Here is a 23,974-nt window from a genome sequence, read left to right as displayed (position 1 = left end):
TTTTTCATGTCACCTGTGCAGCCAGATTGCAGAGTCTGACAGTACTTCAGCTACACCCACATCCTCTTCCAGGAACTCAGAAGCCATTCGATCGAAACGCCAATAAAAGATTTGACAAAGGATTGGTTCTAGTGCGCTCACCTGTTAGACACAGGATGGGAAAGATTTAATTGTTAGATTTAATTTGGTTCAGTTTAGCTCATTGCTTGCGATAGACGTCCTGAGCCATTTGAAGTGGAAGGACGACATTGGTCGTAATACCAGCCCTTCCCTTTTCAAATGAATTGGATGCCGTCAATAGCAGTCAATGGGTCAAAAACAAAAAGCAAAAAAAAAAAGGAAAAAAAAATTACACATGAACAATGACTGAAATTGACCAGAACATTTTATTATTTTAAAGGGAAAGACAACACCTAGTATGATATTGACCCTTAAGTAAAAGGTAGTGGTTCAAAATAATGAATTATGTAATTAGAATTTTTTAAACCTCTGAAAATAGAGACATTTATGTCTCAGACATAAGTATGACACAGCTTAGCATTGCTGCCATTTTCTGACGACAATTTTAGTCACACAGACTCGGGAACGGGTGCATGTGATCACGGGTATCAACAATTCCATTAAAAAGGGAATCTGGGATACTCACATTAAAATAGAGAAGAAGGGGAAAATACACAATCAACGCAACAGTAACTTGAACTAATAAATATTTTCTTGGAGTGAGAAAATATCAGCGTTAAAGGCTTTTATCGTGCACCATGATAATGGCATATTGGGTGACACAATTAGAAACCAATTGAATTTCTCTTACTCTGACAACTAGCTCTACTTTCCTGACCTTGTATGACAATATCTTTGTTAGTATGTACTGAGGAATTAAATTGCTATCATAAAAATTGTAATTCAGGCATATGGTAACGATACTCTTAGCATTCCCCAAACAGGATTCTTATTCCTGGAATGCGTTTGATTAAGATGTTGTCTTTCTCTTTAAGATCTCTGCCGAGTCATTTTTCACCATTGTGTTGAGAACCCTTTGCTTGAAGTCCATTTTATCTGTAAGGCCAGTGAAGAAGCGTGGAACATAGGAAGGTGGCGATGGACACCCAGCAGATTTCATGTCCAAAAAACAAGGAATTCCCCTCAGTAAATTAACTGAGGGAACACCTGAAAGTGGTTCAAATAAGGTCATGAGAAAACATTGCCATAGAATTACTGGGAGTGGAGAGGAAGAATGGAGGCTGCAACAAGGCCGAGTATTCTCATTATATTAAGAATCAACATTCATCATGAAATCGTGTTTTCAGTGTTTTTATTCATTCATTCATCTTCGGAACTGCTTTATCCTCATTTGGGTCAAAGGGGGTGCTGGAGCCTATCCCAGCTGGCTCTGGGACAGAGGCGGGGGACACCCTGAATCGGGGGCCAGCCGATCGCAGGGCAAATGAGATGGACAACCATGCACATTCGTACCCTAGGGGCATTTTTAGAGTGTCCAATCAGGCTACCATGAATGTTTTTGGAACGTGAGTACCCAAAGGAAACATACATCGGCCCGGGGAGAACATGCAAACTCCACACAGGTAGACTGACCTGGATTTGAACCAAGGACCCCAGAAATGTGATGCCAATATGCTAACCACTCACCCACTAGGCCGCCTCAGTGTTTTTATTGTAGTTTTATTTTCTTTAATGTCCATGTGCAAATGTTTCTTCTAATTTTTTGTATGCTTGTGCTTTATGAGATATAATTCCATTTACCTGTCTTGTATCTGAGACACCCCCTTAAAAACAAAATTCCTTATCACCAGGTGCTATCACATCATTCAATAGAATTACAATGTGAACTGCAATTGCCTGGAGGTCATTCGAGTGTGTAACTAATAATAATGCAGCTCCCCTGCAACCCAAATAAGAACAAGCAGTATTAAATGCATGCAGGAAACATATTGCAATGCTGCAGTATTCACCTAATTTACGAGCTATTATGGAGCCCGTAGGAACCATGGGGTCAGTAAGGACAGCGTCAAATCCCTGTGAAACAGGAGTGAATTAAACATAATTCAGATACTTCTGTACAATTTAAGTCTGAAGTCTATAAACGTTAGAACACAAATAAATTTAAGCTGGGCTGAGAGAATTGCACAATTCTAATCAATCTTTAAGACTTGTCTTCAATATAACCTTGAATGCTGTTCCAGTTTGAATTTTGTTATTTTAACACCTGCAGTTTAAATACAATTTTTAATTTTAATTTAATTTTAATGTTTTAAATGAAGTAAAAATTTTATTGGTTAAAGCAAATCACATGAGCAACTTCCTGTTGTGAAAGACAAGCTATAAGTGGGTAAGGATATGCATACAATTGAAAGCCTTCCAACTTTTTAGAAATAGTATATAAACTTAATAATGTGTATATTTAGCATAAGCCTTACGGACACAGAATTGCACTGGAATTTAGTAAAAGGGACTTACTTGTTGAGCCAAATGCGTAATAACACTGGCATTAAACAGAAGACTCTCTGCAGTTGTGTGAAGTAATCCTGCAATTCTTTGTATTTGTGAGAATTTTTCCTGGATTCTCTCAAAGAAAGACAGTGCAGATTTTTCCAGCACGTCTTCATTTTTGGACATCACAAAGTCAACATATGCCTTGTCATATGGAAGAGGGTAGCTCAGCGTCTCATAGTGCTCCCCTGGACTAATCAGTATGGTGATATCAGGCATCAGAACAGTAACACTGTGTCCACGCCGACCCATTTCCTGAGCAATGGCTTTCATTCCCACCCAGTGACTTCCATCCATTGGTATCACCAGCAATTTACCCACATAAGAAGTGGTGTTACTCACAGCGATATTGTCTTTTCCCCCAGGTCGGCTGCTCTTATCCAAGGCAACAACAACAGCAATGTTTAGCAGCCACAGCGTACACACCACTACATTCCTCATGGTTGTCATTTCCTGAAAGGCAGCGCGCGGAAGTGTTAGCTTGAAGAAAATGTTCACCCCGAGGACTATCCTACGCCTTCCTTTGTTTATCTGGCCAGCTGAAATTTCTCTGTGCATGTGTTATGTGTCCAAAGTCCTCTCTGAGTTCAGATATTTGCTTGATAAGCTGGTTTACCATTTGAATCAAAGCATAAACAGGAGTCAGTGCATGCAAAACGTGCAAAAGTTTTTCCTCAATATCTTTGCTATCTAAAATTGAGAGGAATTTCTTTGATGCACATCCAAGTTTTATATAATTGTTGGATGATTTCTTAAATATCCTTTATGTCTCAATGCAGTGACCCGGTGTCACGAGTGGTTAGCACGTCAGCCTCACAGCTCTGGGGACCTGGGTTCAAATTCAGGTCACGTCTAGCTGTGTGGAGTTTGCATGTTCTCCCCTGTGTGGGTTTCCTCCGGGTACTCTGGTTTCCTCCCACATTCCAAAAACATGCATTGTAGGCTGATTGGACACTGTGGCCTGTGGCCCGGAGACAGCTGGGATAGGCTCCAACACCATAATGAGGATAAAGCGGTTCAGAAAATGAGATAAGGGAGATCTTAATGCAAGGAGTGCCAACAGGCTCCTTGAATAAAAGAGGAACGGCGAGACGAAATATTTTAACACTGAATTTAGAACAATTAAGTATTGCTATTCGCATCATCTTCCATAACATTTGTTATACTCACCAAACACACACACACACACACACACACACATATATATATATATATATATATATATATATATATATATATATATATATATATGTATGTATGTATATATATATATATATATATATATATATATATATGTATGTATGTATATATATATATATATATATATATATATATATATATATATATATATATATATATATATATATATATATATATATATATATATATATATATATATATATATATATATATATATATATATATATATATATATATATATATATATATATATATATATATATATATATATATATATATATATATATATATATATATATATATATATATATATATATATATATATATATATATATATATATATATATATATATATATATATATATATATATATATATATATATATATATATATATATATATATATATATATATATATATATATATATATATATATATATATATATATATATATATATATATATATATATATATATATATATATATATATATATAATGAATTATACATTGTTTTTTATTGAATTTAAAAAAATGATGAAAAAATGAAACTCAATCAATGATTCGGCCCTGTGTTATTGTAATAACTATTGTAAACCGTGGTGTTCAGAAAATGTAAATGAAAGAAAAATTAGGACAACCAAACCCGCCTTCCGCTTGACTGAGCGCCACAGTTTCGTTTTTGCCACTAAAACCACGCATGCGTATGGTTTTGATTGCTGTGGCACTTCGACCTCAATAACTAAACTTATTAAAAAAAAACACCTTCCCCTCTCCAGTCCAGACGGCCATTGCGACTTTAAGCGTGCAGTAAGAAACGTAAGGTATAAACTGAGTCTTTTGAGTTCTTTTTTAATGACGACAGTTACCTGACGGCCATTACTGTAGCCACCCCCATCTTTTTTGTGCTTTACAAATTGACGGCCGTTGTTCAACGCGTTAAAGTAGTGTTTAAACGCAGAAGTCATATAAGTTATTTTATTCATTTGCTTTTGTGACAAGTTGCTTTTCACTAACTTTTACTTACATTCATGCATTGAATGTCCAGCAATAATTCAATAGACGTACCGCGAAGGGGCGCTGTTTCTAAAAGATTGTTTAATGTGAAGCAGAAGAAGAAAGCAGGAAGAATTACGTCCCAAAGGCGCAACAAGACAAATCTACATTTTTTAATAGGCATAATCTCAATTTACATCCGTAGAAGCTACACGTCTACAGTTTGATGTTGAGTCTAGCTATGAAAGTGTCAACACACAGACATTGAGCCCTCTTAGGTCAAGTAAGTTGCTACTTGGTTCCTTCTTATCTTTGCTGAAGTGTGCAAGGACCGATTCTTATTGCCCTTACCCACATTTTATTTATAAATTTATTCAGCATCTTTCAAGATGAGCTGCCTGAACCTTTGACATGCAATACATAATAATAATCAGTAGGCCTGTCGCGATTACTTACTTTAGTGGCCTATAACGTACCATAAATTAGGTTGCAAACTTGCCGTCTATTTAGAGAGGCACCCCTAGGACTCATCTCATCTCATTTTCTGAGCCGCATTCTCCTCATTAGGGACGCGGGACGTGCTGGAGTCTATCCCACCTGAGTCAGGGCTTGAGGCGAGAGACAGCCGATCGCAGGGCACAAGGAGACAAAGGACAACCATGCACAGTCGCACCCATACCAAGGGGCTGTCCAATCAGGCTACCATGCATGTTATTGGAATGTGGGAGTAAACCGGAGTACCCGGAGGAAATCCACGTAGGCCCGGGGAGAACATGCAATCTCTACACAGGTGGTCATGACTTGGATTTGAATCCAGGACCCCAGAGCTGTGAGGCTGACACACTAACCCCACTCAATGTAGCTGCTTTTTCATGTGGTGTGTAACAAAAACGGGGCATTTGTGTTCTTAGTGACAAAATCGGAGACAGTTGTCGCAGGTGTTTCCTAAATTATATTTACTTTTTAAAGCATTGTTTATCCCAGGGGTCGGCAGCCCTTTTAATAGAGAGAGCCATAAGCACTTCATATTTTCAAAAGTTATTTCTTGAGAGCCATTCTCAGAATTGGATAGTAAAAATGAAAAAAAAAATGAAAATGCATTTTTTCTGTCATTTCACCACTTTAAAAGTACAAAAAGTTTCTGAATTATTTTGACAACATTGTCATGCTTTTGCCTATCAATCAGTATCAATGAGATTATGCATGCAGAATAGTAATGAAAAACAATTATGGTTAAAGTGTCGCTAAAGGTAGTGCCAACGCTTATTGGTGCGTTCAGGACTCCGCTCTCTCATAAGTGATGTCCATATTTTATCTCACAGGTTAGTGGAGAGCCATATGCACCCATGGAAAGAGGCACATGTGGCTCTTGAGCTATAGGTTCCCTCCCTACCGCTGGTTTATACCATGTAAAGATTACCATGCCCAGGGGATCTTGCTTGATATTGTTTTCCCAGAGGTGGATAGTAACTAGTAATGTCCCGATCCGATACTCAGTATCGGTGCTTGAAACAAATATTTTTGGAGTATTGGATTTGGTCACTAGTTCAGCTCCAATCCAGTAGTTGCATGTTTTGAGAACTATTGTGCTTTTCAGCTGCTTCAAATCAAATTGCTAGTCAAACATGTCCAATCACTGTGGCTACACCTCTTTAGAAACTAATGACAGTAACAAATCATCATGTGCTATCATAAACAAAGCATTTCTTGACTTTATTTCAAAGCAATTTATCATTTACATTATATATTTTATACTTTTACTGGTCTTAAAATTTGTGCATCTGTTCTGCATTGGAACTGTATCGGTAAAACTCTTGAAAAAAAAAAATCTGATTGGATTGGAATTCAAAAAGTCAGTATTGTGGCATTCTTAGTCGTAACAGAATGGAGTAAGAGTACCGTTTCTTCGCACATCTACCCAAGTTCAAGTATAAAGTATTGTGTCAAATAATTACTCTTAGAACTACATTTTCCTCAAAGAGACTCAAGTAAATGCAACAATGTAAATGTCATGTTATTGTCAATAATTTACATAAATAAAACTGGCAATACATCCTAATATTTGTATTTTTATATCTAGGTATAGCCTAATAAAGCAAGTACAGTTGTACCTCTACTTACGAAATTAATTGGTTCTGGAACTTTTTTTGGAAATTGAAAATTTTGTAAGTAGAGCAGTATTTTATATGTAAATACTCAGATTCGCTACACAGTCCCAAAGCTATCAACTAAATCCTTAAAAAATCATGAAATTGAATCATTGAATGAGCAATCGCGGGAGCTAACTTCCTAAGTAAGGAAAAGCAGGAAATGCAACAGCTCAGCTTAGCCACGTATTGATTGTGGGTAATGAAGTTTTATTCTGAGAAAGGGTGCCATTGGCTATCGGTGTTGTGTGCACGAGTATACTTCATTACCCAGAAAGCCATCTTTTTGCTCGCGCATGCGCGTTGTGCGTTTCCTGGTCGACGCTAGGAGAAACTCGCCTGAATAAATCATTCAGTGCTCGTAGATATCTGTTATACACGAAAGAGATGCAACAAAAAAATACAGTGCGCTACAATGATAAACCGCTTCTCATGTTATGGCCACCTGGCTTGGTCGCATCTCAAAATTTTGATCGTATCTAGGATGAATTATTCGATCGAAATTTTCATCGTACCTCAACCATGTCGTAGGTAGAGCTGATTGTAGGTTGGGGTATGACTGTATACTTTGAAATTTTAATCCTTTTCATTAATATATTATAATTTCTTTGGCATCAAATTTTTTACCCGTTATGTTATCGCCACTGCTTCGTACTTGTTTTGATTTAAGTTCCCTTTTGGCGGTGCGTGTTGGCAGACGGTTTGAGAAAAATCAATCCAAAGACAATTGCCTTTGACGACTTTTAATAATATTTATAAAATGCACAAGACAAACGTTGTTAAAGTGGGTGATCGCACGTCTCATAAAACACTTTTTAAGGATTTTTTTCTCTCCACAAAATTGTAAAGTTTGCTTCTCCCCTGTTTTTTTCTGATTTGTAGTGGTGGAATGGTGGTGGCTTTGTCCACAGTCGCCTTCCTGTTGAATTCTTCACGTATTGCTGAGCGTTGCATTAACTCTGCTTAACTTTGCTCTGTAGAGAATTTCTGCCAGACCCGTTTCCGAATTTCGGGTTGGGTTTGGGCTCGGGCTAAAGATCTCACCTCTCATTCAAACGCAATAAATGTATATTCTTAACTATAACACACAAGATAGATTTGTTAAAAGAATCAATGCTTAACAGGTTTATTTGAACACTAGCTTGTTGTAGTGAATGAAATAGGTGAGAGATCCAATGTCATGTGTATTTATTTTGAACCAATTGGAGCAGGGGTCTCAAACTCAATTTACCTGGGGGCCGCAAGAGGCAGAGTCTGGGTGAGACTGGGCCACATCAGGATTTCCACAAGAAAAGCGCTGATAAAACATTCTAACGTTATCAAATATCTTTATTTTTTAACAAAAAATAATGGATTAAATTAACTTAAAGATTAATAAAAAATAAATCAATAAGTAATAAAAAAAAATTAAAAATAATGAGAATACAGTAGATATACAGTGGCTGGCAAAGTAGAGAAAACTAATTATTTTTGTTCCGTTTCAAATGTCTGTATTAACAGCTCTTCAAATTTTAACTTTCTGAACTTGAATGGAACATTGAACATGAAATATTCTGGACACAGCTTCTCTTGTCTACTTCTTGCTGCGAGAGACCTGGCAGCACTTCTTCTCACATAGCTGAGTCACATTTGGCTTGAGGGAGGAAGCAGTGGAGACCCTCAATAGAGCTTGAAGATGCTCATCAGTAAGTCTGGACCTATACTTGGAATTATTGAAGTTCAAGGTGGAGAAGAGTTTCTCACACAAGTATGTGCTCCCAAAAAGGCACATGGTCCGCTTGAACATTCGGGAAAGTTCAGGGAAACTGGGGGTCAACTCTCAAAAATTGCCCAAGCTTGTCTGCTTCTCCACTCACCTCCCTGAACTTGGCTTTGAGTGCAGAGTTGCACTACAGGCCAATGAGCTCCATTTGAAGCTCAGGAGGGGCATCTTGCACATCAAAGGTAAAAATTTGAAATGTGGCTTTGTGTGTCTTGAAGTCTGCAAATCTGTGATCAAATTCCTCCTGCAGCTTCGAAATGGCCTCCACATATTTCTCACCACTGAATGGTGTGCCTGCATCCACAAGAGCCTTGCATGCTGGGAAATGGAAAAGGTTTGCCCGAGAGAGCTGGGCTTTCCATGACAAAAGTTTAGTGCAGAATGCTCTCACGTTGTCAAAGGCAGCACTGACAAGTAAGTTGCCCCTGGCCTTGTAGCTTCTTGTTCAGTACATTAAGCTCATGTGTGATATCAACAAGAAAAGCTAAGTCCATGAGCCATTTGGGATCACTTAGCACAGGAACAGCAACCCCGTCTATCTCCATGAAGTCTTTTGCTTCTGCTCTCAACTCAAAAAATTTCTTCAATACATTTCCCCTGCTGAGCCAACGTACCTCAGTGAAGTAGAGCTCATCCCCATATTCAACAAAGAAATATTGCACTCCCCACTTTTCTTGAAACTGTCTGTGCTCATCACTGACTTCTCTTCACGGCATGCTTTGAAACAGACATCTCTGGGGCTGTAATATGTGTTTACACTAGGAATGAGTCTCGGATTGAATTTTTTACTTTCAGTCGCGCGGTTCTGTGGCGCATGCGCACTTTCGATTTGACCATTTAACTTTCAGTCGCGCGGGTCTGTGGCGCATGCGCACTTTCGCCCTCCGATCGTGTTGGATTACGGCAGCTCTCCGATTCGAGCGGAGTGAGCGAGGCACTGGACAGCCCGGCCAATGTCCCACCCTCCAGAGCCGTATACTTCACCGTGATTGGTTCATCCAGCTCCGAACACAGTGTCATTCATATCAATCTTGCGGGCCGCACGGACATTAATCTTGCATATTAAGACGCAGGCCGCAAATTATCGTCCCGCGGTCCGCATTTGGCCCACGGGGCGCGCGTTTGAGACCCCTGAATTAGAGCATATTGAGGATATTGGTCCACAGTGATTGTCACCGAGAAAGGTGAAGTGTTGATTTAAAGATTTTTCATAAACTCTCATTTCAAAGCAGGCACAGTAACGGACGGTAATTGTATCATACAGAAGATACAAATTAAGCCAGTTGTAATAACAATATTACAATATTTTATTTAGTAGGGAAGTGAATGACAGTTTTGACCATTTTCAATGAGAATGGGGGGAGACTAGGTGGCCTGAGATTGACCAAAGAAAAAAAGAAATGTAATATCTCAAAGGGCGGCCCGTCGGATGAGCGGTTAGGTCCACCTGTTTAGAGTTTGCATGTTCTCCCGGGCCTGCGTGGATTTTCTCCGGGTACCCCGGTTTCCTCCCATATTCCAGAGACATGCATGGTAGGCTGATTGGAAACTCTAAACTGCCCCTAGGTGTGAGTGAATTCTTGTTTGTCTCCTTGTGACCTGGAATTGCCTATCCACCAATTCAGGGTGTCCCCTGCCTCGTGCCTGAGGCAGATGGAATAGGCTTGAAGCACCGTGCACCATGACATGAAGACTCTCTTTGGTAACCCAAATCTCAAATGTAAATACTCGGGTCACAGCGTGTTGCGTGGCAAATAAGCCAGCGGTTTAACATGGCACATGCAAACACTCACGAGGTGGTAAATAGCAAAATTACTGACGTCGTTTTCGATTACCGTACAATTGGATTTTGCCTTAACTGCAGATGCTCCCCTACTTACGAACATTCAACTTACGAACAACAGTACATACGAACATGTCTGCAAATTGTTCGAAAGTTTGATTTTGTATTGCGCGCCTTTTTCCGAGTAGTGCTTCTTTCCGCCGCTAATACCGACGCCTGGCACTGCGAGAGCTCAGCTCACCCAGCATCTACCTTCCTCTGCAGTGCGGAAGTGCGTGACATATCCAGTGCGCAAAGAATCTTTTTCAATTTTATCATTAAATATCTCGTGCATCCATTATTCAATATGGTTGGTGAAAAGCGAACGGCTTCTAGTGAGGGAGGTGCAAGGAAGAGGCAAGCCATTTCATTTGAAACGAAAGTGGCAATAATAATGAAGCTGGATGCGCATGAGAAAGTGGTGAGCGTCGCACGGGAATACAACTTGAATTGTTCGACCGTCCGTGCCATTTATAAACAGGAAGATCGAGCAGCAGGACCCAAATATTGAACGTTGCAAATCAATTGAATGATGGCATACAGTGCTACCGCATCATTTATGATGAAAAAAAGAAGAAAACTGCAATCGTCATTAGATAGCTTCTTTCGGCCAGTTTCTAGTAAATTTCTCCATCTCTCTAATGTATGTATACAGTACTGTATGTATTATCTCCATTTTATTAAATGTTTTTTTTCAGTACAAACCAATGGTGGTGACTTATACAAGCCTCAAACATACAAATGCACTTATATAAACCTTCAATATACTCATATAGGCCTTAAACATAAATTATAATACAAAATATAGCACTGAATCAACTTCATTTGAACAATTTCAACTTATGAACAAGCGCTCGGAGCGTAACTCGTTCGTAAGTAGGGGAGTGTCTGTAATAATTTCACCCTCACTGTTAAATTTGTTACATTTGTTGTTGTCGATTCAACAGGACTCCAGGTGGTAGTCATGAATCATTGCTTCGAATCAACACATATAAAGTCTGTCTCTCAAAGGTGAGGTGTAACCTTAAACGTTTAATATCCATATTCTGGCTTCAGTCACATTAAAAAGCCTGTTTATTGGGTTACAGCTCATTTATTTACAGTCTGAATTTGAGATACAAGATGAAAACTAGACGTTGTTCCGGAGTGGAAAAAGTGTCTAAGAAGCAGATTGACCAAAGTCCCAGTACCAATGAAGGCACAATTACACGGAAGATACGGTCCAAGAGACGGAGAAGATTTTTTGACACCAACCAAACTCAGAAGGATGGAAATGTCTATGACCTCATTGACATCATCAACAGCCATGTGGTCGAACAGCCTGAGGAGGAGGATAATGATATACAGCTCCTTGATAGAAGATTAGATGTTTCAGCAGAGCCCTGTACCTCGAGCACCATTGATAACCCTTCAAAAGTCACAGCACCCAACAAAAACCAAAGAAGAAAACGCCCATGCCTTTCATGCCGTAGGTTGTACCAGAAGGCAAAGAGGCTTAAAACCCCTATCAAAGATAAACTCTTGGATAATGGTAAGTAGAGCTGTGCAATATAGCAAAAACTGTTATGACGATTAAAAAAAAATCAGTCTATCGATAATTATCACGATAACCATCTTTTTTATTCAAATTATGAAACTTCAAACTTCTTTGAATCAGTAAATAAATTACTTACCTCCTTATTCAAATATGAAAGTAAATATGTTAACTCACTATAAGAAAAGAGAATATGAAATATGTTGATTTTAAAAAGTTTTGTTGTTGTTGTTTTGTTGTCCAATAAAGATAAGACAACTCCCTCCAAAACAAAAGCTGCAGAATTTTTGACAAGCGTCTTTATTTTTTATAAATTTGCCTTCAAACCAAAAGTTGCTGTGCAATATTAAATAAATAAAATAATCAGCTGAAAACTGTATAGGTTGCCAACCAATCCCCAATACATCCTTCATTTTTTTTGCAATTTAAAGCCTCTGTTGCCTGGATGATATCCAAAAAGCTTGTCGTGGAGCTCTCTACCTAGTACTGGTGACCGGTAAAACTCTTTTCATTTTCTTGCAGACCGGCTAATGGGGAGGGCAAAACTTAAGAAAAATGTCGGGTCTGTGCACGAATGACACCCATGCCGGCAAAAAAACAAGTCCCAAGCATAATAGCAATTATTTATTATTATTATAACAACTTTTCTCATTTCAAGTAGGAGGGTGAGATTAAAAACGTTAAGATTTTTTACAGACCGACACTAGGTAGCTTGCGAATTGGTTTCGGTCCACGAACCGGGGGCTGGGGACCACTGGTGTAGATTATTCATACATTCATTTTCCAGACCGCTTATCCCCACAAAGGTCGCAGGGGGTATTGCCCTAGGGTTAGCAGATCCCAACCAACTATGGGCACAAGGCGCGAGACAACCTGGATTGGTGGGCAGCCAATTGCAAGGCATAAGGAGATGGACAACCATTCACTCTTACGCTCATACCTAGAGGCAATTTAGTGTGTTCTACCAGCCTACCAAGCATGCTTTTGGGATGTAGGATAAAACCAAAGTTTCAGGAGAAAACCCATACAGGCCCGGGGAAACATTCAAACTCCATGCACATAACGCATTTTCTCGCATATTAGCCGCACCCTTCAAATTGCCCTGCAATCGTTGAATTTTACAATTTCTCGTGTACAAGTCGCCCCCTAATTCACAATTTTAACCTACGTATTCATGGTTGTAATAGGGAGTAAAGTTGTTACTTTGAAGGGAAAATCTTAAGAAAAATCATCGCATGTGGTATTTCATCCAGTAATGGTTGTTTTCTTAATGCGAAAGAAAATAACCAACAAATAGTAAATTTTAATTTGCCGACATCTACTGCTGAAAGAGTATAGCAATGCTGTAAGTGTTGTGGGCATGTAAGCCGTACCCATGATCCAGAAACCTTTTTTTGTTACAAATTTGGCTTATATGCGAGAAAATAGGTTTGTACAACAACGCTTTCTTAAAAAGGTTCCTGTGATTCCTATTTCAGATCCCACCTCATTAACCTGCGATCATTGGGTATTGCTTAAAAAGTGGATGCCAACAAGGCTACCTTACTTGAGAGGGTAAGTCCAAACTGGATTTCAAAAACACGATTTCACAAAATCACCATTTTTTTCTCTCTGCCATAACACATTCGTCCACAAATTCCATTTCCAATACAATCTTTAAATTGTGATATTGAATTGAAACAATAAGCATATGAAGAGAAACTTAATTAGTATGTCAATGACTCAAAAAGCACACCTCTGATTTAAAAAAAAAAAACATTTGCTTGCAAGAGTAGGATAAAGGATATGTAATCGCCCAACTTGCGTACTGACCCAAACCTGAGTTGGGTTGATTAGAGTGGACTGAGCATAGACAACACCCACAGATTAGGAGCAAAATTAGAAAAACAGACAAAATACAGTGGTACAAATGTCACTACATTCGGCATATTCAGGTTGCAAAAGTTATTACGGTAACAAGTTACAAAATGCTAATTCTGAAAAGTTCAAAGATCCTCTTGCAGCACTATGTTTGAAATTGACCTCATCAGTCATATGAAAATGTTTGGGTAAAATTTTCCTTTATAAGTCATTCATTGTCTTACTTGCATATAAGATGCTTTTGTTGGACAAAAAAATGATGTCTGAATTGAGGGTATGGGCTGCCGAAGCACCAGCCGACGCCAAGGGCAGGGGCCGCGGGCAGGGCCCGGCGGAGCCCCGGCCGACTGGCCGGGAAACTTCCACTTCGCTCCTCCGCATTATCCAACCGTCAACTAGCCACCCTTCTTTTTGCGCAGAGGTAATCACTTAGATCATTTAGTGTGTTGGCTCAGTGTTGTCCTGCATCTCATAATTGTTTATTTAGGCCGTGTTATTGTCCCCTTGCGTTCATGCTTTGTATTAGCCTCTATTGGCAAAATGCTAAAAACACGTTTCCTCCTCTTCTCCTGAGCGTTGGTCTGGAACTAGCGTGCAGCTCGTAACAGTGCCCCCCATTTTCTGTGATTGTCAGGTGTAATCACAGTTTATAGTTTTTATAATATAAAATTATTATCGAATGTTTTTAAATTTATCATTAACAAAAATTATTTCAAGATAATTATCGTTATCATTTTATTGTCCAACTGGGATTTTAATTTGGCACTTTCATATCAAAGGGGTCAGATTTTATGCACAATTTGGGTTGCGTCTCAAGGTTCATGAAAGCTATTGTGAAACCAAAACAATGTGACCTGTGAATAGTCAAAATCTCGACTGAGATACAGATTTTGTCTTTTAGGAATCTTGCTCACACTTTGCAGCGTCTTCACACACACGTGAAGCGAAGCACAAAAGCAAAGCAAAAAAATCTGGAAAAGAGCAATAAAGACTTGTGTTCGAGACCCCATATTTTACTTCAGAGGTAATGCCCTAAATCTCGCGACTAAAACTCGTTTTTCATAAGTGACAGGTTAACTGTGAATTGTGATAAATGTGTTTGTTCAGGAACCTCAGACAGTGTTGCAAAGTGTTGGCGAAAAAGGAACCCAATAGAAACCAGAAAAAGAGGCCAAGAAATGATTCTTGTGGTTCTCGCATCACCGGGAAGAAGCGTCACCTTAGCAGCAGCCCCCCTCAGGATGAGAATGAAAACTGGTCATCTCAGAGCAGTTTTCATTCTACTTGCGATGATCTGGCTGTTGAAGATTTGAATGTTGAAAAAAGCATTGCTGAAAACAAGAAAAAATTCACCACAAAAATTAAACCAAAGTTGTTCCCGCAGAACTCAAAGCGTGGTGGTAAGGCACCCAAGCTCAAAGGACCCAAGAAGAAAACACCAGCACAAAATGTTAAATTTCAAAATATGATCACCCAGTTACGTGGCAACAGCAGCATTATTGTCAAAGAAACACACTAGATACATGCAGCTCATTCGTCTCATTGTTAAAGTTCTGATAAATTTTTCGAAGGAAGTATTTCTAATCCAACGATTTGTGTATTTATGTTGTTTTTTTAGAGTGTATAATGTTTTAGTTCCCACCAGATCAGAATAAATGGTTTCAATGAAAAACTTCAATGTTTTCATTTATTTTTGGTGTATGGATTTAAGACAGTACCTCTTTTTTTTTTTTTAGCTACAGCACACTTTTTGCATTGATAAAATCTCAAGGCACACTACTATCTGAAAATCTTCTAATTTAATACCAAATTTATATGATAAAGTTGTTCTCATCAAAGTTTTATTAACAGGAATTCAAAAATTCCCCCCAAATTATTCCAAAATCTATTTTTTTCACAGCGATCTTACGTCATCAAAGTTGATATCTGCAGACCGTGAATATCTGTAAAAACAGGAAAATAACTTAAAAGGTTGGGAAACACTGCACTACGGACACTTGTATCAACTCGAGTCTGGCCAGTAAGAGCAGATTAAACTACGATAAGATGGCCGCACCCCAAGGGAGCAATTGCTGGCAGGAGAGGTTTTTTTTTCACATTTTATGCAAGATTTATTTTTGTTTTTTTTTAGAATTTCATTCATAGATGTCAAAATCTAGTTTGTTTTGCGTTTTATCTGTTTAAATTTTCTCCATTTTCAAATAAATGACCCCATTGGCCGCGTTATGGTGTTTCGTCTTTGCCACCTTGCAGTTTTGTGCATGTCAAGTCTAATTTGGGTGCATACAGGCCGTAACCTTGATTCAGTCATCATTTTTGTGAGTTACAAATATTGCTAGGAAATTCGGAAAATGTTTTTTGTTGTAATTTTTGGGGTGAATTTATAGCTCATAGCAAGTGCATCATACTGCAAAAGTGAGCCAAACTTAAATATTGAAAAAATATGCTTGCCTTTAATTCCATCTCATTTTCTGAACCGCTTTATTTTGGTTAGGGTTGTGGGAGGTGCTGTAGCCAATCCCAGCTTTTTCCGGCCCAGAGTCGATGGCCAGCCGATCGCAGGTCACAATGAGACGGACATACTTGCACCCTCACACTCATACCTAGGACCGATTTAGAGTGTCCAATCAGCCTACCATGCATGTTTTTGGAATATGTGGGAGGAAACCGGAGGACCACCGACCGGACAGCCAGCTTACTTTTAATACAGAGCAAAATAAGCAGACTGACAGAAATAAAATAGCTTTGAACATCCTAATTCAAATATGCCAAGTGTTGTAATATTCCTTTTCTGTACCGCTTATACTCACAGTTTGACAATGTGAAGTATGAATGTATTTTATGCTTATTATTATGTCTTTTGGTTTATATAGTGTAGTCACTAGAATAGAATTTTGCATGACCCAGTGGAAACTTCCATCATGACACCTTTTAGTTAAGGGGGTGTCATCTATCACGACACTCCCATTTCTTTGTCTACTTCTTCCCGCCTTAAGTTTGTACCTAGGTCACATGACCCTTTGTTAATAAAACCAGCTCAACTGTTGGAGAGAGGGAGGGATTCGAACTGGTCACGCGGCGGGATGGACTCATCTCCAAGTGCTGGCTGCTCCCGACCCCTCCCTCAGCTGAAGTCTTTGAAAATCTCATCAAGCCGACTCTGCGTGTGCTACCTCTGATCCGAAGTTATTGAATGTATATGGTTCTAAACCTGACAGACAACAACCTGAATCAGTGGCCAATCAATCGCACGAGGAAAAAAAATCAAAAATTCAGGCTTACACTTGTACCCAGGGGCAATTTAGAGCAGTGTTTTTCAACCATTGTGCCGCGGCACCCTAGTGTACCGTGAGCAATGGTCAGGTGTACCACGGTAAAAGTGCAAGAAGTCATAGAAAGTAATATTAAGAGAAAAATTAATATGAATATAACAAGATTGAAATTGAACTATTACAAGGTTAAAATCAAACTATGCTGAATGTTAAATTATAGATTATATTACTATTACAATATTCAAATTGGGAAATTGTCATTTTGTTGCTCTTTTTCTCTAACATGAACCGGAAGCTGTTTGGTCTCTAGGGCATTAACTTTTGGCGACGTAAAGTCTGCGTGAGGACATTTTTTTGCGTAATATTTGGAGAAAAGTCATAAAATTCTGCGATTAAAAACATTATATTACTTACTTTTGCATCACTCGGACCGGAAGCAATGAAACACAGGGAGAAATAATTACAATAGTGATTCATTGTTGCTTCTTCAATCCAACTTTACTGAATGAAGAAAATCTCCCGTGTTGGTCAAGCTATTTGTATAAGGCATCAATAATCGAATATCGATATACATGCGATCGTTAATAAATTAAACACCTAAGCATGTCACACTGATCACCCTCTCCACATTGAGTCTATTTTGTTAGTTTATTATGTTAAATGATTAATTTAATTGTTTTTCAATACTCTTTTCTTTCTTTCATTTTAACAATGACACAATTTTGAGCAGAGGTGTACTTGCAATTGTTATAAATTATACTATTTCAGCGACAGCAGAAACATGCGAAACGTTTGATTCTTACTGGGGGGCGGTGCAACAGAAAATAAATGAGAAACACTGAAGTAGAAGGTTGTGGTGCTTTGCATAGGTCAAGCATATCAAGAATGTATTTTCGTCGAAGGCAGACATGGGCAATCTACGGCCCGTTAGGCTTTTTAATCCGGCCCGCCGACGTCCAAATTACCGTATTTTCACAACTAAGGCGCACATAAGTCTCACATTTTCTCCAAAATAGACAGGGCGCCTTATAATCCAGTGTGCTTTATATATGGACCAACACTAATTGTGCCCTGGCGATCGGCATCAACACTAGCTAGCTACTATTTGCGAATGGATTGTGGCCTGTATACATCGACATATATACAGCTTGACGAACCATGGAAAGCACCGTTGGAAAGGTTACGCTAGCTACCAGCTAGCTAGTATTTGCGAATGGATTGTGGCCTGTATACATTGACATCAACACAGCATGACGAAGGGTGAAAAAGAGGACTATGATGGTTTTGTGGGTGATGATGACATAAGTACATTGTAAAATGGATAAAGAAAGTACAACCGAACTTAGTTTAGCTTCCGTTGCCTTTTTAAAAACATGTTTTGAGCGTGCGAGTGTAGCGTGCATTTGGTGCATGTAGCACCATATTAGTCTGTTCGCCGTTGTAGTATATTGATGCTATTAGTGCAAAGTTATCACAGCCGTCAACCTGGGTGTATTGACAAAAGGACTATATATACCAGCAGTCACTGCGCATCGGAAATAGCGTCGGGGGCTGTTTCCCTAGACAGCGCTACTCCATAAATAATATATGTATGCCATGCCTGGCTGTGTCTCAAAGAACGGTACATCCTTGTGTGTAAAATACAGAAATAGCACTGGTTATTGACACTGCGGCTAAAAATATGATGTGCCGAATAGTCGTGAAAATCCGGTATAGAAAAATCAATGACCTCATTCATTTTCCTGCAATACTCTCGTTTCCCCAGTAGATAGCGCACTAGTCTAGTAAAAGTATGTTTGGGAGCTCAACTGGAGATGAGTTCGTTATTGGAGCTACTTGTGAATATTGACACATTTCTGAACATTTAACTTTTACTGTGCACATCCTGACACATGAACGAAATGAATGTGAAGCTACAAGAGAAAATGAGCATGAAATGCAAGCAAACCTTTCGCCTTCAAAACCAGGCTGGTTTTATTCGGACAAGTCATTTGCTCATTTCCTCACACTAGTTGCATTAAGAGTGACCCCCCCCCATGTGAAAAAATACAGGAAATCCTTGGACGACTTGCATGAGCAATCCTGCCGTCGGTTTTGTGATTTTGGAAAAAAATGACGGCTGGTGTCATGTCCTTTCTAAAAAGACCCGGAAACGGTTCCACCAGAGTTGCAGTTGGAACTACTCGATCTCCAATGTGACAAGTTCAACTCCCTGAAAGTCTGAGTTTTATGCTTCATTAAGTGCAGCCAAATTTCCAAAATGGTGATTCTGGTGTTATTTGGCTCCACATATGTGTGTGAACAGACCTTTAGTCTGATGAAAACAAAAAAAGCATCCCATAAATCCCAGATGAGTGATGAGTATGTTCATACTTCAGTCCTTTTTTCTGTTTATGTTTCATATGTACTGTTAACGGATGCAGGTTTTTTTTATATGTATCGTATCTTGTGCTGACCCGGCCCATCCGTCAAATTTTTAGAGTCAATGTGGCCCCCGGGCCGAAAAGTTTGCCCAACCCTGGTCTAAGGCCATTCATCATTTTGTAGACCTGCTTTAAGATTGTTTGTCAATCATTTTATGGCATTGGAGTTCTTTCAATCTGTCAACAAATGTGTAAGGATGTCATGTCTTTTAAATTTGTATTTTAAAAATAATTCTGAGAAAAATATGGAATCTTTGTAACGACTTATTTTATCGCGAATCATCTGTTGGACGACCATCTGTGACGCAGAAAGGCCTCGCTCCACTGAGAGCACAACCCACAGTATACACACATTGACTATACCTCTTCAACATTCTTTTTGATTGCCAATAGAGCTTGGTCATTGCAAAGCCGGGGTCTCCGGGCCAAAACAATTCATGCGGCGTGTACACAACAGACAGCATCCTGCGATAGAAGCAGTATCAGCACCTGACACCTCAAAAACAGGAAATGCATTTCGGCAGGAACACAGATGGGTCAGCGTCTTTGAGGGAGGAGCATCACCGGAGCCACGGTATATAAAATGTCATGAGTCCCAACCTAACTCTGCTGGGAAAGGAGAGTTCATCATGTCATACTATGAGGTAAGGGCTCAATAGAGAAATTCAGGAAAAGGCATTCCTTAATTTTAATGTGTATTTAATCATTACTGTTGTCATTTGCAGCATATCCTATTTGATTATGAGTACAATGACACAAGTTCTGGGAGTGGCTCCGGCGAAATTGGCATGGACCTGGAGGAGCCCTGTGAAGTGGAGCACGTGATGACGTCTGATTTTCAACAGGTCTTTTTGCCTGTGGTCTATGCTCTTATTTTCCTCCTGGGCATCACTGGAAACGGTCTAGTTGTCTTTGTGTTAGGCTGTCACCATAGGTGAGATGACTTATTATCTTCTGTTTAATGTCAAATACAGTTTGCTAACTGCTTGTTATCAGGTCCAAATCGAGCCTCACTGACCGGTACCGACTGCACCTCTCCGCTGCCGATCTCCTATTTGTTCTGGCGCTTCCCTTCTGGGCTGTGGATGCAGCACTGGCAGACTGGCGCTTTGGCGCGGCAAGCTGCGTTGGTGTGCATGTGATCTACACGGTTAACTTGTACGGCAGCGTGCTCATCTTGGCCTTCATCAGTTTGGATCGCTATTTAGCTGTGGTCCGTGCAACAGACACCAACACGGGAAGCTTGCGGCAAATGTTGGCACATAGGTTGGTCTATGTTGGTGAGTCTCGCTATTCATTTAAGCGCCAGGTCCTCTATAATCATCTGTTTTTTTTACCAGTATCCATTTGTGTTTTGGTCATTTCTGGTTGCAGGTGCTTGGTTGCCAGCTGGTCTATTGGCCGTTCCTGACTTAATATTTGCCCGTACACAAGAAGGAGGTGAGGGAAGCACCCTCTGCCAAAGATTTTACCCAGCAGAAAATGCTCCTCTCTGGGTGGCGGTCTTTCATCTACAGCTCGTCCTAGTGGGCCTTGTGATTCCGGGTCTGGTGCTCCTGGTGTGTTACTGCATCATTGTTTCCAGGCTGACCCAAGGCCCTCTCGGTGGACAAAGGCAGAAGCGACGAGCTGTGAGGACGACTATTGCACTGGTGCTCTGCTTTTTTGTATGCTGGCTGCCCTATGGAGCGGGCATTTCTGTGGATGCCATGCTGCGTTTGGAAGTTCTGCCCCGCAGCTGCAACTTGGAGGCAGTCCTGGGCGTATGGCTGGCGGTGGCTGAGCCCATGGCATTTGCTCACTGTTGCTTAAACCCGCTGCTCTACGCCTTCCTGGGTGCAGGTTTCAAGAATTCCGCCCGCAGAGCCTTGACTCTTAGCCGGGCATCTAGTTTGAAGGTTTTGCCCAGAAGACGCAATGGTGCCTCAACAACCACTGAGTCTGAATCATCCAGTTTGCACTCTAGTTAGTGTTGTGCGTGTGTGTGTGTGTGTGTGTGTGTGTGTGTGTGTGTGTGTGTGTGTGTGTGTGTGTGTGTGTGCGTGCGTGCGTGTGTGTGTGTGCGTGTGTGTGTGTGTGTGTGTGCGTGTGTGTGTGCGTGCGTGCGTGCGTGCGAGCGCGCTTCTGGTTTTATTCAAAATTATCTAAGAAAATTACACTGGGGAAGTCTGCTGGCAGGCTTTACTTATTTTGTAAATACTCTCTTTTTGGATTCATCTACACTCTACATACATTATTGCCGTGAGTTCACTGTATGAAAATAGTACATAATAAATATGACCAAAAAAAGTGAGTCTCTTGTGTCTTATTCTTCCTGAGTGACAACTTAATTACAGCTGAAGCAAAACAATTGACCTTTGAAATATTTTAAGATCATTTGCTGAGTATCTATACATACATGCAAATATTCTCAATCAGAACACAATGGGAGGTCGTTAGGTAAGCTGAAGGACTGCAATCGTCCTACTTTTGCGTCTCAAATCTAATCATTTATTTATTTGAACATATACAGTATTTATTAATCTATTCATACAAGCAATATATAATGATAAGAAGAACAATTTACTACTCAACAATTGAATAGCAGAATGTATAACTGAAGCAATGTACAATATCAATTGAATAATGTTCAACTTTACAGGCCCACATTTCAGAAAATTCCATGAAATGAGTTTGTCATTATTTATCTATTCATACATTTTATTCCATCTATTTATTGGTTTCATGGAATTTTCTAAGGTCAAATATGTGTTCTGACTTGTTAAAAACTAGAAAATGCTAAATTAATGTTTGGAATCCTAATGTTACAGCTTTAACCACGTATACTGTAGCACGACATAATAATATGATAAATTGCAATATAAAAGCATGTAACCGTTTGGACTAGGAAATATTTGATTGTACACTGTATGGTGCAGTGTATCATGTGATTAATCTAAAACCCTTGTATAGTTTTACTTCATGATCCAACTGATCCAAAGAATGGATAGAATAAAATTAATGTGGAAAATATTGCATGATAATCAGCCATTTTGTCTGTGGGCCAATACCCTGTGTGGACATGTTTGTGCAAGAGTAATACTTTTTTTTATGTGCCATGAGGTGCCAAGGACTGGCATTTTCTTTTGATACACACAACTGTTGTCATAAACCTGGTTGTACAGGTCCATTGAAAATTACTAATGGACAATTAACCACGATATTTTATGTGAAAAGTTTCTGAGTTGTTGAATACCCCAACTGTGTGCTTGAAAAATAATTATTGTACAATAAAGTACAAGGTTTCTGAGTATGGAGGATTTTCCCGGTCAGTGTAACATCAATATTCAAATGCTACAGATGTTCTACCGTCTGGAATTCCACAGAAATTTTCAGGACCATTGTATGAAGAAAGCGCCTTCGGCCAGAGGGTTTAGCGCGTTGGCCTCACAGTTCTGTGGGCATGGATTCGATTCCTAGTCGGTCCTCACTGGTGTGGAGTAACAACTCCCCCCCCCCCCCCCCCCCCTCTCCGGGTAGTTCGATTTCAAAAACATGGATGGTAGTCTGATTGGATATTCTAAATTGGCCCTATATATGAGTGTCAGAGTGAATGGTTTTCCTTCTCCTCGTGCCCTGCAATCGGCTGGCCACCATTCAGTGTCCCGTGCCTTTGGCCCGAGGTCAGCTGGTATGGGCACCGACATCCCCCGAAACCCTAGTGAGGATAAAGCGGTGTAGAAAATGAAATGACAAAAATGAAGTCAAATCTAGTAATAAAACATCATTATAAATGTCACTACAATATGCACAAATCTGACTTAAATTCGACCTTATTTTTCACGTCTGTCCACACTTCTCATTCAAATTACTTTTCTGCTGAATTTGTCACTTGAGACAGTCAATCAAAACATCACCCAATAAGGAATATGACCCAATCAATCCCTGATTGGGCCCTAAAACTGGTTTTCAATTTAATCCTATTCCCCCTGCTGGAGTCCTTACCTTTGATTAAACCATCGATTTCAACTATGCAGACGCAAACCATTAAATAAATGAGTTAAACTCAAAACTTCAACAATTTTGGATGTGGTGTCATTTGTTTTTTCAATACTCTTTGACACGATTCTATCATCTATTCAGTTAGTAAAAACTTGTGATAATGGGACTTTAAATAGTACCTTTGAATTGTTGGTTTTGTGGAACCCGATTTTTTAAACTTTTGTTTGATTGTTCATAATGTTAAACATTGAGAAGGTGCTCATGAATCAACCAAATCTTATATTGTCTTATTATCGGGCAATGGATGCGTTGGACCTTGAAGATGCAACTTTCTAGCATTTGCACATTACTGTAAAGATTACCACTTAAACGTGCAACTCAATTGATGGAAAATATTGGCTTCATCTGGTATTTTACTTAGTGCCCGTGGGAATATATTATCACATGAGCATGTAGACACACACTAATGTCCT

General features: G+C 39.4%; 3 protein-coding genes across 8 annotated transcripts in view; 2 read left to right on the top strand and 1 right to left on the bottom strand.

The window, feature by feature from the left end:
• LOC144201357 (UDP-glucuronosyltransferase 1A1-like) overlaps window positions 1–3,078 on the bottom strand; it is a 7,905-nt gene extending 4,827 nt beyond the window's left edge. The window contains exons 1-4 of the mRNA XM_077723915.1: window positions 2,476–3,078; window positions 1,971–2,034; window positions 1,019–1,167; window positions 14–141 (exon numbers count right to left, since the gene is read on the bottom strand). Coding sequence (XP_077580041.1) covers window positions 14–141; window positions 1,019–1,167; window positions 1,971–2,034; window positions 2,476–3,066 — 932 coding nt within the window. The 5' untranslated portion in view covers window positions 3,067–3,078. The remainder of the gene's footprint in view (window positions 1–13; window positions 142–1,018; window positions 1,168–1,970; window positions 2,035–2,475) is intronic.
• Window positions 3,079–4,362: 1,284 nt separating this feature from the next.
• Window positions 4,363–15,503, top strand: LOC144201540 (uncharacterized). 6 transcript variants are annotated; one of them, XM_077724256.1, is made up of 8 exons: window positions 4,588–4,983; window positions 8,348–8,532; window positions 8,613–9,023; window positions 11,379–11,442; window positions 11,520–11,962; window positions 13,444–13,519; window positions 14,727–14,849; window positions 14,933–15,503. In XM_077724256.1, the coding sequence occupies exons 3-8, from the start codon at window positions 8,867–8,869 to the stop codon at window positions 15,342–15,344; spliced, it is 1,275 nt and encodes a 424-aa protein (XP_077580382.1). In that variant the 5' UTR covers window positions 4,588–4,983; window positions 8,348–8,532; window positions 8,613–8,866; the 3' UTR covers window positions 15,345–15,503. The 6 variants fall into 6 exon arrangements, with proteins under 6 accessions (XP_077580386.1, XP_077580387.1, XP_077580382.1 ...); XM_077724257.1 differs by having other exon boundaries at window positions 8,348–8,791; window positions 8,860–9,023; XM_077724259.1 differs by lacking the exons at window positions 8,348–8,532; window positions 8,613–9,023 and adding an exon at window positions 6,023–6,159 and having other exon boundaries at window positions 4,591–4,983.
• Window positions 15,504–19,130: 3,627 nt separating this feature from the next.
• On the top strand, window positions 19,131–21,575 carry LOC144201539 (C-X-C chemokine receptor type 4-like). Its single transcript, XM_077724255.1, has 4 exons — window positions 19,131–20,164; window positions 20,246–20,454; window positions 20,517–20,800; window positions 20,895–21,575. Exons 1-4 carry the CDS (start codon window positions 19,958–19,960, stop codon window positions 21,488–21,490), a joined length of 1,296 nt encoding a protein of 431 aa, XP_077580381.1. The 5' UTR covers window positions 19,131–19,957; the 3' UTR covers window positions 21,491–21,575.
• Window positions 21,576–23,974: the final 2,399 nt, after the last annotated feature.

The sequence above is a fragment of the Stigmatopora nigra genome, chromosome 9 (assembly GCF_051989575.1).
Source record: "Stigmatopora nigra isolate UIUO_SnigA chromosome 9, RoL_Snig_1.1, whole genome shotgun sequence".
NCBI lineage: Eukaryota > Metazoa > Chordata > Actinopteri > Syngnathiformes > Syngnathidae > Stigmatopora > Stigmatopora nigra.
Note: the sequence above shows the minus strand (reverse complement) of the source record. Positions and strands in the feature narration are given on the sequence as shown.